The sequence below is a fragment of the Rhodamnia argentea genome, chromosome 3 (genome assembly GCF_020921035.1).
Source record: "Rhodamnia argentea isolate NSW1041297 chromosome 3, ASM2092103v1, whole genome shotgun sequence".
Taxonomy (NCBI): Eukaryota; Viridiplantae; Streptophyta; class Magnoliopsida; order Myrtales; family Myrtaceae; genus Rhodamnia; species Rhodamnia argentea.
Window position 1 is genome coordinate 28,163,326 of NC_063152.1, and position 15,136 is coordinate 28,178,461.

Here is a 15,136-nt window from a genome sequence, read left to right on the forward strand (position 1 = left end):
TGGTGGTCCGTGGCGGCGGCGGCGGCGGTTGGCGGCGGTTGGTGGGGGTCGGCGGCGGTGGCGGCGGTTGTGGTCGGCGGCCGCCGATCACAACAACGGTGGTCGACGGAGGTGAGTGTGGTCCAAGAAGTGATTCCGAAACCGAGAATTTAAAATTTTTTACTTCTCAAAATTTGCCAAAAATCCTATCAGAAGTGAAAAATCTTGCCATAAGTGAAAAATCCTACCATAAGTCAATTTTTTTACCAAACGAATTTATACTTCGATCAAGTTTTTATCAAACACATTTCTCTGCTAGATGGGCTTCCGGCAGAGAAATGTAATTTCTGAAGTGTTTTCATGCGCACCCTAAGAGATGAGAGAGGCCAGAGCGAGCACGTTGCTGGACTCCATGAGAGCATCCTCTCTAGCTCGAGCAAAGCCTACAAGTGCTCCCACAAGAGCAGCTTCTCTTGATGACAAGCAAAAGTCATGGATCGTAAATCCTCGGACAGAGGAATACGATTTGCCATTTTTTCCTTCTCCCTAGGCAATCGCCTCAGAGATTTAGGTTCCGTTTGGCAATGATTCTGTTTCCAAAAAATGATTTTGATCAAAATCACTTTTTTTTATTATGTTCCCTGGATGATTTTTTGACAATCAAAACGCGTTTGGTAATCGTTTAAAATTTTTGTTTCTGGAACAAAAACGCGTTTAGTAGTTGCATAAAATTTCCGTTCCCAATTTGTCATTTAAATCAAATAATTATATAATCACATTTGATGGCAAAGAATAGGGAAAATAATCAAATAGTGATTATGGAGCAAAAAAAAAAGAAAAAGCAACAAAATTTGAAAATAATCAAATAGTGATGATTATGGAGCAAAAAAAAAAAAAAAAGCAACAAAATTTCCGTCCCCAATTCGTTTGTCGATTTGTCATGAGTATGCAATCGTTTATATTGTTTGAAAATTAATTCGTATTACATTTACAGAATTTGTATAAATCATTTGTTTGTTATTATTTCTTGTGACTTTTAGATTGATTACAAAAAAAAAAAAATGAAAGAAAAGCTCCTCATTGTGCAACCGCCTATAGTTTTGCACTCTTATAATTACACATCGTACAAGCTTACAAGACTACAACTCAACTACATTGATTTTTTTTTTCACCCGACTCAACAAATTTTTTGTGCGGCTCGAAAAATGGAGAAAAAATGGAGATTTAGTTCGCGACACGGAGGGTTGGGTCCAGTCTTTAATAAAAAAAAAAGATAAAAGTTGAAAAAAACATAATAGGAAATAAAAAATACAAACTTAATTAGAATAAAAAATAAAATAACTAAAAATTAGAAAAAAAAACATGCGTATTAGAGGTCCCTTAATATAAAAATAAATTAGATTTAAAAATTTCCTAAAAAATAATTTTTTAAATATAAAATATAAATATAAATTTAATTTAAAAATAGGCTTAAAATTTTACAAAAAAAATATTTTTTTAAAAAAAAAGGGGAGGGGAAGAATTTGGTGACAAGAATTTTTTTTCAAAATTTTAGCTTTTTTCAATCTTAATTTTTTTTTAAAATAAAAATATTTTTTATTTCCCCTATTTCTTAAAAATTTAAATTTTTTTTATTAAAGTTACCTTAAATAAAATTTTTAATTTAAGAAAATTAGTTTTTCGAAATTTTTAAAATTGAATTTTAATTTATTTTAATTTATGTAGAGTCGGAAAATCCACGTGAACTTTTTTTTTTTTAAATAATATCATTTTATATTAATAAGTTAATTATAAGTATGAGGGATAAGTCATAAGTATATTATGTAAAAAAATGATCCTCAAAAGTGTTCCAAAACACCATAATCATCTTTTTTTTTCTTTTGAAAAGTGGTCCAAAAGTGTTCCCGGGATCAGAATCAAAATCATTTCTTTTTACATTACCAAACATGTTTCTGATCCTTTTTTGTTTCTGGGAACAGAAACAGAGGATTAGAATCACCGCCAAACAGAGCCTTAAAGTACCGTCTCTGACTCTCTGATACATGATTACAGCTGCGTCATCCGTCGGCATTGAACTTGTTCGAAGAGATAACGAGAGCTTCGGCAGGGAAGAAGATCCATGACTACGACGGCACTCTGTCCCCCATTGTTGAAGACCCCGATCAACGCTTTCATGTCTACCGCGGTGCCTTCTTCTCCTTCTTGAACTACTCTGTTATCCCCTTTTGATATTTTGCCAGTCAACAAACTTACCAAATAGGGTATTTAGGATCCGTATGGTAACGTTTCTGTTCCCGGGAACATATTTAGAACAGAAATATTTTTTTGTGTTTCTGTTCCCGACTACGATTTTTGAGAACATAAACACGTTTGGCAAATGCAAAAAAAAAAAAAAAAATACTTTTTTTACCAAAAAAAAGATCTACAATCGCCGGCGGGCGGCGGTGGTGACGGCGGCGACCAACGGAGGCGGCGGACCGACAGCAGCCAGCAGGTGGCGGATGGCGGCTAGCGGCGGCGTAAGGCGGCCGGCGGTGGCGGAAGGTGGCCGGCGGTGGCGACCGCTTCAACTCCTCGCCGACGATAGTGAGCGGTGGTGGTTTGCACAAGCTCTCCCTCGAGTTGTTTCTAAAAATTGTTCCAAAATTCAGAAACAAGTTTTTTTTGTTTCTCATTTTTGCTCCAAAAATGTTTTTGTTTCTCAAAAGTGTTCGATAGAATAATTTTTTACCATACGAATTTCTGGTGTGGGGTTTGTATGGTAATGTTTCTGTTCTTAGGAACATATTTAGAACAAAAACATTTTTTTGTGTTTCTGTTCCGGGCTACGATTTGCAATAACGTAAACGCGTTTGGTAAGTACAAAAAAAAAAAAAAATTTCACCAAAAGGAAGGATTTGCAACCGACGACCGGTGGCGGCGGCGGGCGGCGATGGTGGCGGGGGACGGCGAGCAGTGGCGGAGGACGGCGAGCAGTGGTGGAGGACGGCGGGTGACCGATGGCGGCCGGCTAGCCACCGGCGGCGGCGGGGGGTGGGTGGCGGCGGCCGCGTCAACTCCTCTCCGACAATGGTGGGCTGTGGTGTCTTGCACAAGTTCGTCCTAGAGTTGTTTCTAAAAAGTGTTCGGAAGAGCAAGAAACAAGTTTTTTTTGTTCCTTAATTTTGCTTCAAAAGTGTTTTTTGGAACACTTTTGAAACATTTTTTTATCATACGCGTTTTTGTTCCAAAAGTATTTCGAAAACACTTTCGAAACAGAAGCACTTTCCAGGGAGTGTTACCATATATGCCCTTAAAGACCGTCTCCCTTTTTTCCCATGTTTTGGTTGATTTCGGGAAACAGACGAGAGAAGCTGCGAAGGACACCGCAAGATTCCTCCCCACGGCGTAGCAGGCAGGAGATGCAGAGACAAGTTGCATTTTTTCTGGGATTTTTTCAGGGGACCTCGCAGGGAAAGGGCAAAAAAAAAAAAAAAAAAGAAAATGAAATGAAAAGAAAAAAATTAAAAAAATTTCAAAAAAAGTAAATGACAAAAATAACTTTTGACCAAATCTTCATTTGAAACGATTTGAACGCTTTAAGCTCTTATTTATTTGAAACAAGATCCACTTCAGGTGCTTATTCGAAAAAATAAAAACGCTTTAGGTCCTTATTTGGAATTTTCCTTCTTTTTTTCTAGTAACCGCGAGCACCGTGACTTCAGAAAATTGGCTCATTTAGCTTCTCCAAACCTCTGGAATTCGGAGCATGGACTGCTCTCAGAAGTTCGCAAAGGACCCCCCATGGATGCTAAGTGCAACATAATTCAAAGAAGCTTTACACAGGCGAATTGATCTGCCTCTGATTTTTCCTTTTTGTATGATTCGTGATACAAAGAATCAATAAAAAAACTTTGCAGTGAGATGGGCAAAGATCATAAATCTACGCGAAAATGTAACTAAATGAAACAGAGGCTCTTTGCTCTAACAAGAGCCAGCAGCAACAGCAAAACTGAAACACGGAGTGTATGAGCTGCAGAATTTGCAGCATGGTCCTCTGACTTCATCTACCTCGCGATGTCGCGGCAGCAGCAACAAACAGCCCCGGGGGTCAGCATTAGCAGTGGTGAAATTGTTGCAGAGCCTCACTACAAGAAAAAGGATGGTGATGAATTTCTCACAACCTGCTGAGGGGGGACTCATTGGCGTGATCGTCCACCAACCAGAGACCAAAATCCTGGAAGCGCTTTATCTTTTTCTCGAAGCCTGTAATGTAGTTGTTATGGATTATAACATGCATTCCCTTGGTTTCCTGTACCCATGTCTGGTTCTTGAAATAAAGGCCTCCCGTGGGGAAGGCTTTCTGGGGCAGCAGGTAGAGATCAACCTGCCGATGGAAGGAATATAACCGGTCATAAGAATGACAGAAGCATTATGCAAATTGTGTCGGTGTAGCATCTATTTACTTCGCTGGATCTCTATAGCAAATCCCTCAACAAATCATTCTGAATCATAATCAATTGATAGGACCAGGCGCATGAAATGCAGGACCAAGTTCTCTACTAAAACTGGTTGACCAGATGACCAAGAATTATCGAATGTGTATTAAGGGGTTTCTCAAGTTCCATAAACAAGTCGCCATCTGAATTAAGAAATTATCCCTACTGCACGAATAAAACAGATATTTTGAACAAGATGAGTATAAACGATGATAAACACAGGTAGATGTCAGTGTTTTTGGTGATTTTGCTCTATCATCCACTCATTCAAGGCTCCAATTTACCAAGGAACAGTGATGCATTCTCCAAAAGCCAACTAATTGGTTGGCATGAGAACAATTGACATTTGCTGTCCAAATTGGACTCGACAAACCTGTCCAGAGGTTTTCATCAGTGCCCAATTAAAAGCAGGCTGATCATTGGCTTTTTTCGATTTTGTCCACGGTTGAGCTTGAAGTTCCTCGATCCACTTCTTCATCACAAGTTTTGCACCGACAGTGGGGCGCAGGAAGATCATACAGCTACATATGTAAGTCCGACCCTTCTTTCCAGGAGGCGGTAAATCATGAGAATGGTCCAGGGGTTTCACCTGTTCAAAGAAGAAAGAGTAACAGATATTAATAATAAGAACAATGGACTTCATTCAGACTTTCAGACTGTAAAAACCAGGTACACAGGGCATACTATTGATAAGAAGACAGACTGTAAAACATGATTTCCATGCCCATTGGTTCAAGAGACCTTATTCCAGCTGTTTAAATAAAGACAGAAATAGGTGAAACATATTAAACTCCAGATGGGTTCGTACTTCCACGTTTCAGAATCTTTTTGTCTAATCTAATTTGGGAAAAGGGGGATAATTAAGATAAGGCAGTTTCTCGTTCAGATGCATTTCAAAATGGGGTTTAAACAGGTATCCCTGCCTGGTGGTGTTGGAAAAAGCATTGTTGCATGCTATCCAGACTCGTAAGTATGGGACACATTTTACTTTTGGGTGCGGATGGACCACGACCAAAGAAATCCATTGCCACAGGAGTCTGACTCCATATATGCTGGAAAGTGCAATAAGCCTTACAAAATAACTGGGTGTTTATCGTGCTCTCTGCTTTTGTCTCTCTCTATTGCTGATTTTCTTAACTGGGTGGACTATTGGAGGTTTGCCTTGACTGTGGTTCTTAAGAGGTTGTAAGGCTTAAAACATGATTTGGATGCTTCAACCCCATGATTCCGATGTTCCCGACTTATTTGATGGCACGATTCTCATGAATGCCGACAATCAAGTTACTAATCACGCAAATTGTATCAACTTTCAGAATGAACACAGAAAATTACTGAAAATAGAAAGGAAGATCTAAGCAACATTCCAGACGAACAAGCACCATAACAAATCATTGAATAATGTCTCAATAAATGTGATAAAGAGAAAATATAGCATAATCAAATTGTAAGTACAAGAGATTGTTCCTTAACTTCATATTCTTTTCCCCTTTCACGGTAGATAGAGTGAAATAGAGCCAACATGAAAAACTTTACTCCACTAAGTATACTATCTATGAGAGAAACACTAGTTCCAAGGATTGGAATACTTACAGCAGCCATGTCATCGGTGAAGTACACATCGTGTTTTCCTTCCAAATAAGGAAATGGATCAGCCAACCAAACCATATCAACATCATTGTACATAACATTATATCCAAGCTCCAAAATGTCCAGCAGATGGCGAGGTCTTCGTGATGTAAAATTGAAGAACCCCTTGTGACAAAAGAAAGAAAAGGGAAGCAAGCTTATAAAGGCTGTCCATTGAACTCGGAAAAAAAACAACCATCACGAAAACGAAAGGACAGGAAACATGAACCGGCCAATTGACAGCCACAAACAAGCACATCAGAATACAATGATACTCCCCCAGGGAGAGAAATGCTCAGATTATGCATTATTACACCTCTACTAGGACTCCTTATGGCTAAGATTATAATCAGGCACCTCAGCAGGTAAATGCCAACTGCAACTCAATTTATTAGCGACATAGCATGGGTTTCATACTCACTCATCTCTGACAACAAATGAACTGCATATTCCCTGGTCGAATTCTACAAAGGCCATACGATAATCGCAAGAAAGGCATCATCGGCCTCTCTGTTAAAACCACATGAGCATTGACGTTACTCAATCCCCAGAGAAGCCCTAGTATACCTGAGAACCAAACTTATGTGCAGTCTGTGTATCAGGAGCCGGAGGGATCAAAACCGCGTGCCCAGGCCACCTCTGATTGACCTTATAAAGCGTGGCATAGTCTTCGGCGATCACGAGCACCTTCTCGTGGTGCTTTTGCCTGGCAATGCTAATCAGCCAGTTATTAAGGAAGGGCAAGTAAGGCTGGCTCACGGCGCACACGATCACCGTCCCGTTCTTCGCCACGACCGACGCCGCCTGAGCCAAGGTGTAGTCCCGCCATTTGGTGAGCGCAGGCCTCGTGCTCCAGAAAATGCCCTCGTGCATTTCCGACCACGGCATGAAGACGCCGAGAATCACGAGAACCAACAGGAGGACCAAGAGGCCAGCACGGTTGAAGATCGAAGGATGTTTCTGAGCGAGCGTCGAAGAGGGATGAGACGACGGCTCATGGAAGTAGGAGAGCGTGGATTGGAGGGGTCTTTGGTGCAGAAACGACGACATTTTGCTGCACTTGCGGAGTGAATTAGAGGAGCGCTGAAGAAGAGAGTCGATGTGACTCGCCTCCACTGTGCCGATGAAGCAAAACTGGCCTCGAACCTCGTGAGCTGCAGCGGACTTCCCAAGCGACGGAAAATCAGAAACTCTCCGATGGATAGCGAGATCGATGAGAATGGCGATTGAGATTGAGAGGTGAATCGATCTTTCGAGGGTAAGTTTGCGCGCGACTCCCCGCTTAGATGCAGCTCCAATGGGCAAAGACAGTCGGATCTGAAGTTTGATGGCCTGTTTTCTTTTCCTTTTTATTTTCTTTTTGCTGTCGGCACGTGCGACTGCGACTGCGGGCTTGGGTACCTCATACCTGCTTTTTTTTTTTTTTTTTCCAATTTATCCCGTAAATTCTCCATTCTTACTAGACTTTGTACCTATCAACCTGTGAATCTGTCCAAGAAAAAAAACCCTGGGAATCACAAATTAATTAACCAAATTTACTTCAATTTTTCATTCACCAAGTCGCACGATCAGAAGGCTGTGATGGTGAAATATGACATCTCAAAATTCGATCAAATGTTATGGACGAACCGGATGTCTTGGAAGCTTTTAATGAGTATGATTCAGTTATATCCTTAATCCAACTTATAACGGGATAATATTTTCATCTTAGCCACAAATTAGGTGGTTAAGGTTGTGAGTAGATGTGTCAAACGGGTGGGTCGGGTCGGATCGAATATGGTCCGACCCATATAACCTGTTTTGACCCATTTCTATATAATACAAATTTTATGACCCATACTCGACCCATACCCGACCCCGTATTTCTTAAGCGTTTCCTTTTTTATTTTTTCCTCCTTCCTCCTTCCTCCTCCCCCTCTACGACTCCTCCTCCCTCCTCCGTCCGAGGTTGGCGACCTCACGAACACTCGAACAAGTGGCCAATACATTCACCATCGTGACCACCCGATTCGGGTTTAACTCGGACAGCAACATCCGCTCGAACGCCGTCAAAACATCATCGAACCTCCTAACCTTCGTGTATGCAATGATGAGGACAGTCCATGACACGACGTTTCTTTGGGGCATTTCGTCGAACATTCGGCGGCAAAGTGTCATGTCACCGCCTCCGGACGCGTAAAGATTGAACAGCGAATTCCGGACAAGCTAGACGCTTGCGGGTGGTCGTCGCGGCGGAAGTAGTCTCCGTCGAGTGATCTTCCTCTGTGTTCGTTACTCTCGGACTCGGTGAAGAAGAAGGAAACAGAGATGAAGACTCCAATGGCTTCCAAAGCGTGGGGTTCGCCTTTTTCCGAGTGACGTAGAGTTGAAAAATGGGTTAAAATATGGGTCAAAAAGATAACCCATATTTTAACCTGTTTTTTGGACTTTAGTTTTTTCAACCCATGTTATCCCATTTTAGAAAAAAAGTGAGTTACCCATATAGAGTGGGGGTCAAAATGAGTCAAAAAATGGGCATATGACCCATATTGCCGGCTCTAGTTGTGAGAGATGAGATTGATGGGGAGTGTCAAAGATTGTTAAAAGCTGATTGTGCCTTTTTGGCAGGGACCCTAGCTGCAAAGGAAGGATTACAATTAACTAGAACTAGAAGTTGTCAGAAATGGGATTCCATGAGGGTTCCTGACCTGATCCACTTGTGAAAGAGCAAGCTGGAGTGCCATGGAAGATTGCACCTGTTATCCAAGATATGAAGATGTTCAGTAGAGACATGGAAAGGCTTAAGAGTTGCTTTAGCAAGAAGTGGGTAATCCCGTTGCCAACTGGGTTGCTACTCTTTCTAGGAAAGGAGAATTCTCTCTAGATTGGGTTAACAATCCTCTTCCTCCTTTGTGTAACCTGTTGATGGAGGAGGACCTGAAAGCTTTCCTCCTTTGAAGAGCTTTTGGTGTCGCAAATTCTTGTTTTGGCAGCGAAAGTGATCTGATGTCGTTTCGTCCAAAAAAGGAAAAAGAAAATGATGCTGAATTTATCTTCATCTTTATAGCTCAACCTGCTTTTGAGAAGCATTCAAACTCGTCGCAGAGTTCAACCTCTACGCACCCGGGCGCCAGAAGATACTGAACTCATAGAATGTTTCGCATTATAAATTCAGACTCAGTGTTGCAAGATGTCATACAGGACCCACCATCGAGGGAAGAACGGTAGCTTATGCTCGTTCAATACTATACAAATATACAGCTACATACAAGGGTCTACTGGGATGACTCAATCTAATAACCCGCCATTACAGTTCCAAGTTGCTTGAGCCTGGCAAAAAGCAGGCCAAAAGTTTAACCTGCAGGGATTAACTTAAGGACGCACTGTATAGCAAAATTGACAGGCTTCTCCATGCTAGTTCCTTCTCGAAGATGAAGAGGATGAACTCTCAAAATATGTTGGCTTTGGTGTTGAGGGGCAGGCCAGAGACTGGATCAGCTCACCCACAGTTAGTACTTGGAACTTATAGGGCGTATTGGGAGCGATGTTATTGACACGGTGCTCAAAAATCTTCCCCTTCTTATCAAATTTGTACTGAGAAGTGCCGTCAAACCGACCGTGACTTTCCCACGGGACTCGAGGAATTCCATGAACAGTCCACCGAACCATCAAGACGTTCTCAACTGGCTGCCACACGCTAACAATGTCAACCCACAAAGCCCTGAAAAATATTTTTCCCTGGAATCGTAATCCCCAGAAGATAGATTTGTAGTTCTCAATTCCCGTGAAAGTGTTGAGCGGATCTTTGAAGACTATGTCATCCCTAAATAAAGAAAAGAAGAACATCTTACATTGATTTCCGAGACACCACTATTAGGATGGCTATTAATATTTTCCTAAAGGGAAAACTACAACCTTTGGGCACTTCCAAAATGTGCATCATCATCGAGAACAGCCATTAGTTAGATGGTCAGTAGCAGGATATAACACAAAGTTAAGTGCATACAACCCAGAAAATTAAAAGCACAGTTTTATCTCAAAGTGGTACAGACTAGATATGAATAAGCATAGGTCTCCATACAGAAAATAATTAGCAGCACAGATAAGCATCCAGAGTTCACCCAGTAGTCAGACGGCATACACACGCAAAAGGCACATAAGTAAAACAAGCATATGCACATATAAGGACCTCCCTCCCATTTTAGTACTTGTGCATATGAGAGCACAGAAATTTCGAATCCGTACAACCTTAAGAAAACACCAAATGTGACTGTCATATATTAAGAGATGCCAGATTATACCTGCACCCGTCCTGGCAATGGGAACTAGCAACGACCCAAGTTCAGAATACGAAAACAATGAGCAAGGTAAATCAGCTCAAGGTGATCAAATATCTATTGACTTTGACTTCACAGTTGGTTCCACATCAAGAGCTTGGGTATTCATTCAGGTTCATATCGTTTCCTTTTTCCTATAGATGATTCCGAGTGTATTTGTACATTGAAACTTTTGCTGATATTAGAAACCACACATGGGCTCTAGCTATACTAATCAGGAACTTATATACCAAATGAACTTCTGAAGAAACCATCTGATGGTTTATTAAGTCTGTAACCCTAAACCCCAAACCCAGTAACAAATGAATCGTTCAATCAGTTTCTAATGAAACTACCGAGTAACTAGCATGAACATGAATTTCAAGTAGACACATCTCGTTTTAGTACACCACGATTGCCCAGAAATGCATTGGTAAACCAACAAGAAACCACCTGTTCACTTACTGAACAATGGAACCTGAACTAACATGATCGATCAAGCTCTTGTACTTGCACCAATTGCATCTCCGTCTACCATAAGAAAAGTTGGGTATTTTACTTTGCGCCAAAAATTATCACCAGCTACATAAGCATTTTGCTGAAAATCCATGGGTTTTACCCAAGCCATCCGTATGCTTAACTTGCATTAGCAACGATGTCACTCATCAACTGAAACTAATTAAGATGAGCTAAACATTTCGAAAAACCAAAACTTTTCGACCATGTATTGATACAATCGCGTAATTCATTCCTCCAGAAGCTAAGCAACCAAACAGCATCTAAACACCATGAGCGATCAACAAGTTCAAACCTGTAGATATCGAAATTAAGCTCCCTGTAAAAAAGCTCCGGAAAATCCTCGCGCAAAGTGCGAATCGCATAGCCCATATTCAAGTAATAATCCTGCTGCTCTTCCTCCTCCTTGCTCTTCTTCACCGGAGCAGAGAAGTGTCCGTAGAGCCTCATATTCTGATCGCAATCCGAAGATATTCTCAACTCGGCGTCCTTAGTCCGTGCCCGGATTCTCATCCTAGACCCCAAATCCTCGTTCCTACGACGCAGCGGGACAACTTTGAGACTTCTCGGATTAGGGCATCGGGGACAGATTTCGTTCGCGGCAAATTCGACGCGCCGCATGGCGCGGAGTGTCGTGACTTCCGGCGAGAGGATTTGAACGGCCATGGCGAGTTTTACTCGGTGGTGCGATAAAAAGTCGCGGAGGATCAAGAGCTGGTAAAACGACAAAGCGACATTTTCCCGAGAAAATTTCGAATGTAGATGAGCTATTTTCTTGGCCAGACAGGAGGAGGAAAATGGGGAGTGGGAGACATCCGTTTGGGATATTAAAGAGTTTCCTTGTGGATAATTAGAAACTATCGGTAATTAAACTGAGGAAATTATGTGATTGGTCGTTGGAATTTATTGCCCGCGCGGCATTTTTTTGGTCGTTTCTTCCTGAAGGCAAAGCAATACGTGCGACCAAATTCCAAATTTCAACTTCTTTGAAACGCCACGTTCTATTTTGCATCTTTTGTTTGTAACTTAGAGAGATCGAAACTCGATTTTGAGAGTCGTCACAACACTTATAGATCAAAAATTGATGTTAGAAATAAAAAAATGAACACGACTTATTATATATGCAAATTATAGTGAATACACGGATCGATTATTAAGATAAAGAGTAAATCTCAACATTCGGCGATGGATGTGACTAATATATTTTACATTAATCGGAAAACATATGCACCGTGATCAACATCTGTGATCCCACAAGGAGATTTCCGCACGAGTAGTTACATACAAGAAGACATGTTCACAAGCAGGAAAGGTAAAGCTTATTACAGAGCATTACACGAGGTGAAAATTCACTTTCAGACAGAGCAATTGATGGCAGAGCTGTATCCGGTCTGATCATCATAGTATTTGGACCACAGCATCACGCCTCCATACTTGGCAGATCCTTTGATGACGGGCAGTACTTTGGAAGTAAGATCCGACGCAGGAATGAAACCGTTGCCAGCGGCGTCCGGAGCTGCGGGCAATCCCAGGAAGATTTTGCCGGCCTGGATTGAAGTCCATTGCTTCCACGCATCTTCGAAACCACTCCCGGAACTGTATTCGCAGGGAGGATTGTTGTAAAATTGGACCCAGACGTAGTCGAATAGGCCGGTTTGAAGGGCACCTCCGACCCAAGCGTCCGGATAAGGACACTGAGGGGCCGCAGTCAAGTACACCTTCTTCCCCCTGCTGCTGTATGCAGACAAGTACCTAGCCAGATCATCCCAGTGTTGAGATGTGCCTCCTTCGATGTCGAAATCGATGCCATCGAGCACCGCGTCCCCAAGTGGCCTAGACGAGGAGTGGCCTCCTAGGAAGTTGTTCCACAGATAGGTCGCGACCTGTCTAGCATCCTCGGCGGAAGTGAGATAGTAACTTCCGGCGCCTCCTCCGATGGAGAGGATCACCTTAACTCCCCTAGCTTGGCAAGACTTGATCTCGGAGCTTAAGCCGGTGCATCCTCCGCTGGAAGGATCGCAGTGGCCAGCAAGGTTGATCACAGGAATCTGGCCATTGCCGAAGACGCATAGGAAAGCTAGGTTCACAAACTTGTAGTTTCCGGAGGCACAAGTGTCGGCTAAAGTGCCTTCATTGCCATTCTGACCCCAGTAGACGGAAATTCCACCGCCATTGATGCCGACCACAAGAGCCAAAATGATCGAAAAGAGAAATGCCGGAGAGGTCGAAGATTTGGAAGCCATCTTTGTGCTTCTCTCACAACTCACTTGGTAATACTCGATTACTGGTTACTCTCACCTTGGTGCTTTACAAGGTTGGGTATGAAGTGCATTTATAGGAGAAAAATCGAGCCCACCTATGATGTCCATGTTTGTCTTTTGGGAGAGTGCGTGACTTGGCAACTGAGCAGTCTGATAAATATTTCATCAACCAGTGGTGGTGGATTAACGTAGATGGCCTGTAAAAAAAGTTAAGTAAGATCAGAACAAAACCATCCTCCATGGTTATCAATTCATACTTGTTTTTCATATTTTGACTTAAAGCCAAAAGGAATGATGACGATCAAGCAGTCACAATTTTGTTGAGAGTGTGCGTGGCTTTTGGCAGCTAACTTTTGTCTCTCGTGATTCTTACCCCTTCTCTTTGGATTGTCATTGTCTCATAAACTGTAGGCTGCTAAAAAAAAAAAACACAAATTTATTATCCCAAATTTGTCAAATAAACTATAGGCTGCATAAAAAGTTTATCCCGTTCGAATTTTTGACTACTAATGTGTAAACGCCGGCTTTGTACTCCAAGCTAGCATGAATAAAGTCTGCACGAGATGATATTAAGCTTGCGCTGTTGTATGTAGGTTTGCTTGCTGGTTTATGGTTTTGGTGTTGTTCTACTTCCTGCATAAGCAGCTGTCCCTGTCTGTAGAAGGAATAGTATTTTGATGTTGAATGTATTTCTAAGTTAGCTATAGTGTGTTTATGTCATGCCGGAAACTGTCTAGAAATTTCTAGGTCAATAACATGAATCCTACTTCCAAGCTAATGTAAGCTCCTTCTTGTTCAAACACTAGAGACACCATGAAAAAGGTTGAGACTTTTTTCGATTTGCTTATTCATTTAGACTTGTTTTATTCTTGCTTTGGTCGTCGTACCATTAGATCATTGCGAGTTCAATCACGATCCCCACAAGTTTGCTCATCATAAGGTTCTCATTGGTTGTATAGAAAATTTGAGGTGTGTAGATTTTCGAAACTTAGAGTGAATGTTTGCAAGAAGGGGAACATCTTAGCTCTGCATAAGAAATTGACAGCATTTTCATCTTCAGACTTGGTTCTTCATCTCTTGTGGCTGCAGTGATTGAATTTTGCATCAAATCTGACATGAGCATGGACTTACAGTGAAGACTTGGAACGGAATGAATGCATATTCGCGTCATACTTGCGCATGTATAGCGAAAGCGCTAGTGGTGGCTTAATTTTGTAGGTGCAAGTGTTAATCTTCCTGTAGTTTTACTTGAATGAAATTTCAGTGAATACTCCTCTCCAAAACTTTGAGCTTTCTCTGAGTCTCGACCCATTGAAACTTTGTAAGTTGTATCCATGTGAACATCTGTTCTCTTAGGCTGGAGCTTGATGGTCGATCCAAATTGACAATTGCTAGCAAGCAGCAGTGACCGCTAGATAAGAATGACCATTTAAAGGAGTCGAAGCGGAGGGATGTAAGAATAGATTAGGTCAGAATTCAGATTCCCAGCGTTTCCAACGCTTCACAATATGAATTAGATGTGCGAGGTTTGACCCCCTGCAGTCTGGCCGAACACATACTGAATTTGTCATAATGGTCTCTCTTTTTGACTGATGATGTATAACTTGCCTCTCGTCTTTATAAGTCGTTACTGAAACTGAAGAAACTTGACCTTCAGGAGCCAATTTGAAGTATCTGTGGCTTTGTTAATCATCATAGATACTGATGCAACACCATCTCCTACATGAATGCACTGCCAGTGATGACCTCGTCATTTTCCTTTGTATCTGTCCGCTGTAATCTGTGCCATCTCTCCTTTGAAATGGGAAGAGATGTGGCTTATTCTTTTGACAAATGGCACTCGGCATTTGTTTTTCCTTTGCGATCTTCATCTGTAACCTGAGTTTTGCTTATTTTTAGTACTTGTTTCTCAGTTTCCGACGTGAGTGTTTCCCGGCTATATTCAGTTTTGCATCTTCAAAAAGTTTTACGAGACATATTG

At 41.6% G+C, this 15,136-nt stretch overlaps 3 protein-coding genes across 3 annotated transcripts; all 3 read right to left on the reverse strand.

Moving 5' to 3' along the window:
• Positions 1-3,795: 3,795 nt before the first annotated feature.
• Positions 3,796-7,244, reverse strand: LOC115753588 (UDP-D-xylose:L-fucose alpha-1,3-D-xylosyltransferase MGP4). The gene is made up of 4 exons (XM_030692257.2): positions 6,651-7,244; positions 6,048-6,209; positions 4,831-5,046; positions 3,796-4,345 (listed from the first exon to the last, which is right to left on the reverse strand). Exons 1-4 carry the CDS (start codon positions 7,131-7,133, stop codon positions 4,136-4,138), a joined length of 1,071 nt encoding a protein of 356 aa, XP_030548117.1. The 5' UTR covers positions 7,134-7,244; the 3' UTR covers positions 3,796-4,135.
• A 1,956-nt stretch (positions 7,245-9,200) lies between these two features.
• On the reverse strand, positions 9,201-11,717 carry LOC115753571. Its single transcript, XM_030692231.2, has 2 exons — positions 11,190-11,717; positions 9,201-9,885 (listed from the first exon to the last, which is right to left on the reverse strand). Exons 1-2 carry the CDS (start codon positions 11,558-11,560, stop codon positions 9,477-9,479), a joined length of 780 nt encoding a protein of 259 aa, XP_030548091.1. The 5' UTR covers positions 11,561-11,717; the 3' UTR covers positions 9,201-9,476.
• A 397-nt stretch (positions 11,718-12,114) lies between these two features.
• LOC115753496 (acidic endochitinase-like) lies at positions 12,115-13,384 on the reverse strand. The gene has a single exon (XM_030692121.2). The coding sequence runs from the start codon at positions 13,135-13,137 to the stop codon at positions 12,250-12,252; it is 888 nt and encodes a 295-aa protein (XP_030547981.1). The 5' UTR covers positions 13,138-13,384; the 3' UTR covers positions 12,115-12,249.
• Between the last annotated feature and the right edge of the window lie 1,752 nt (positions 13,385-15,136).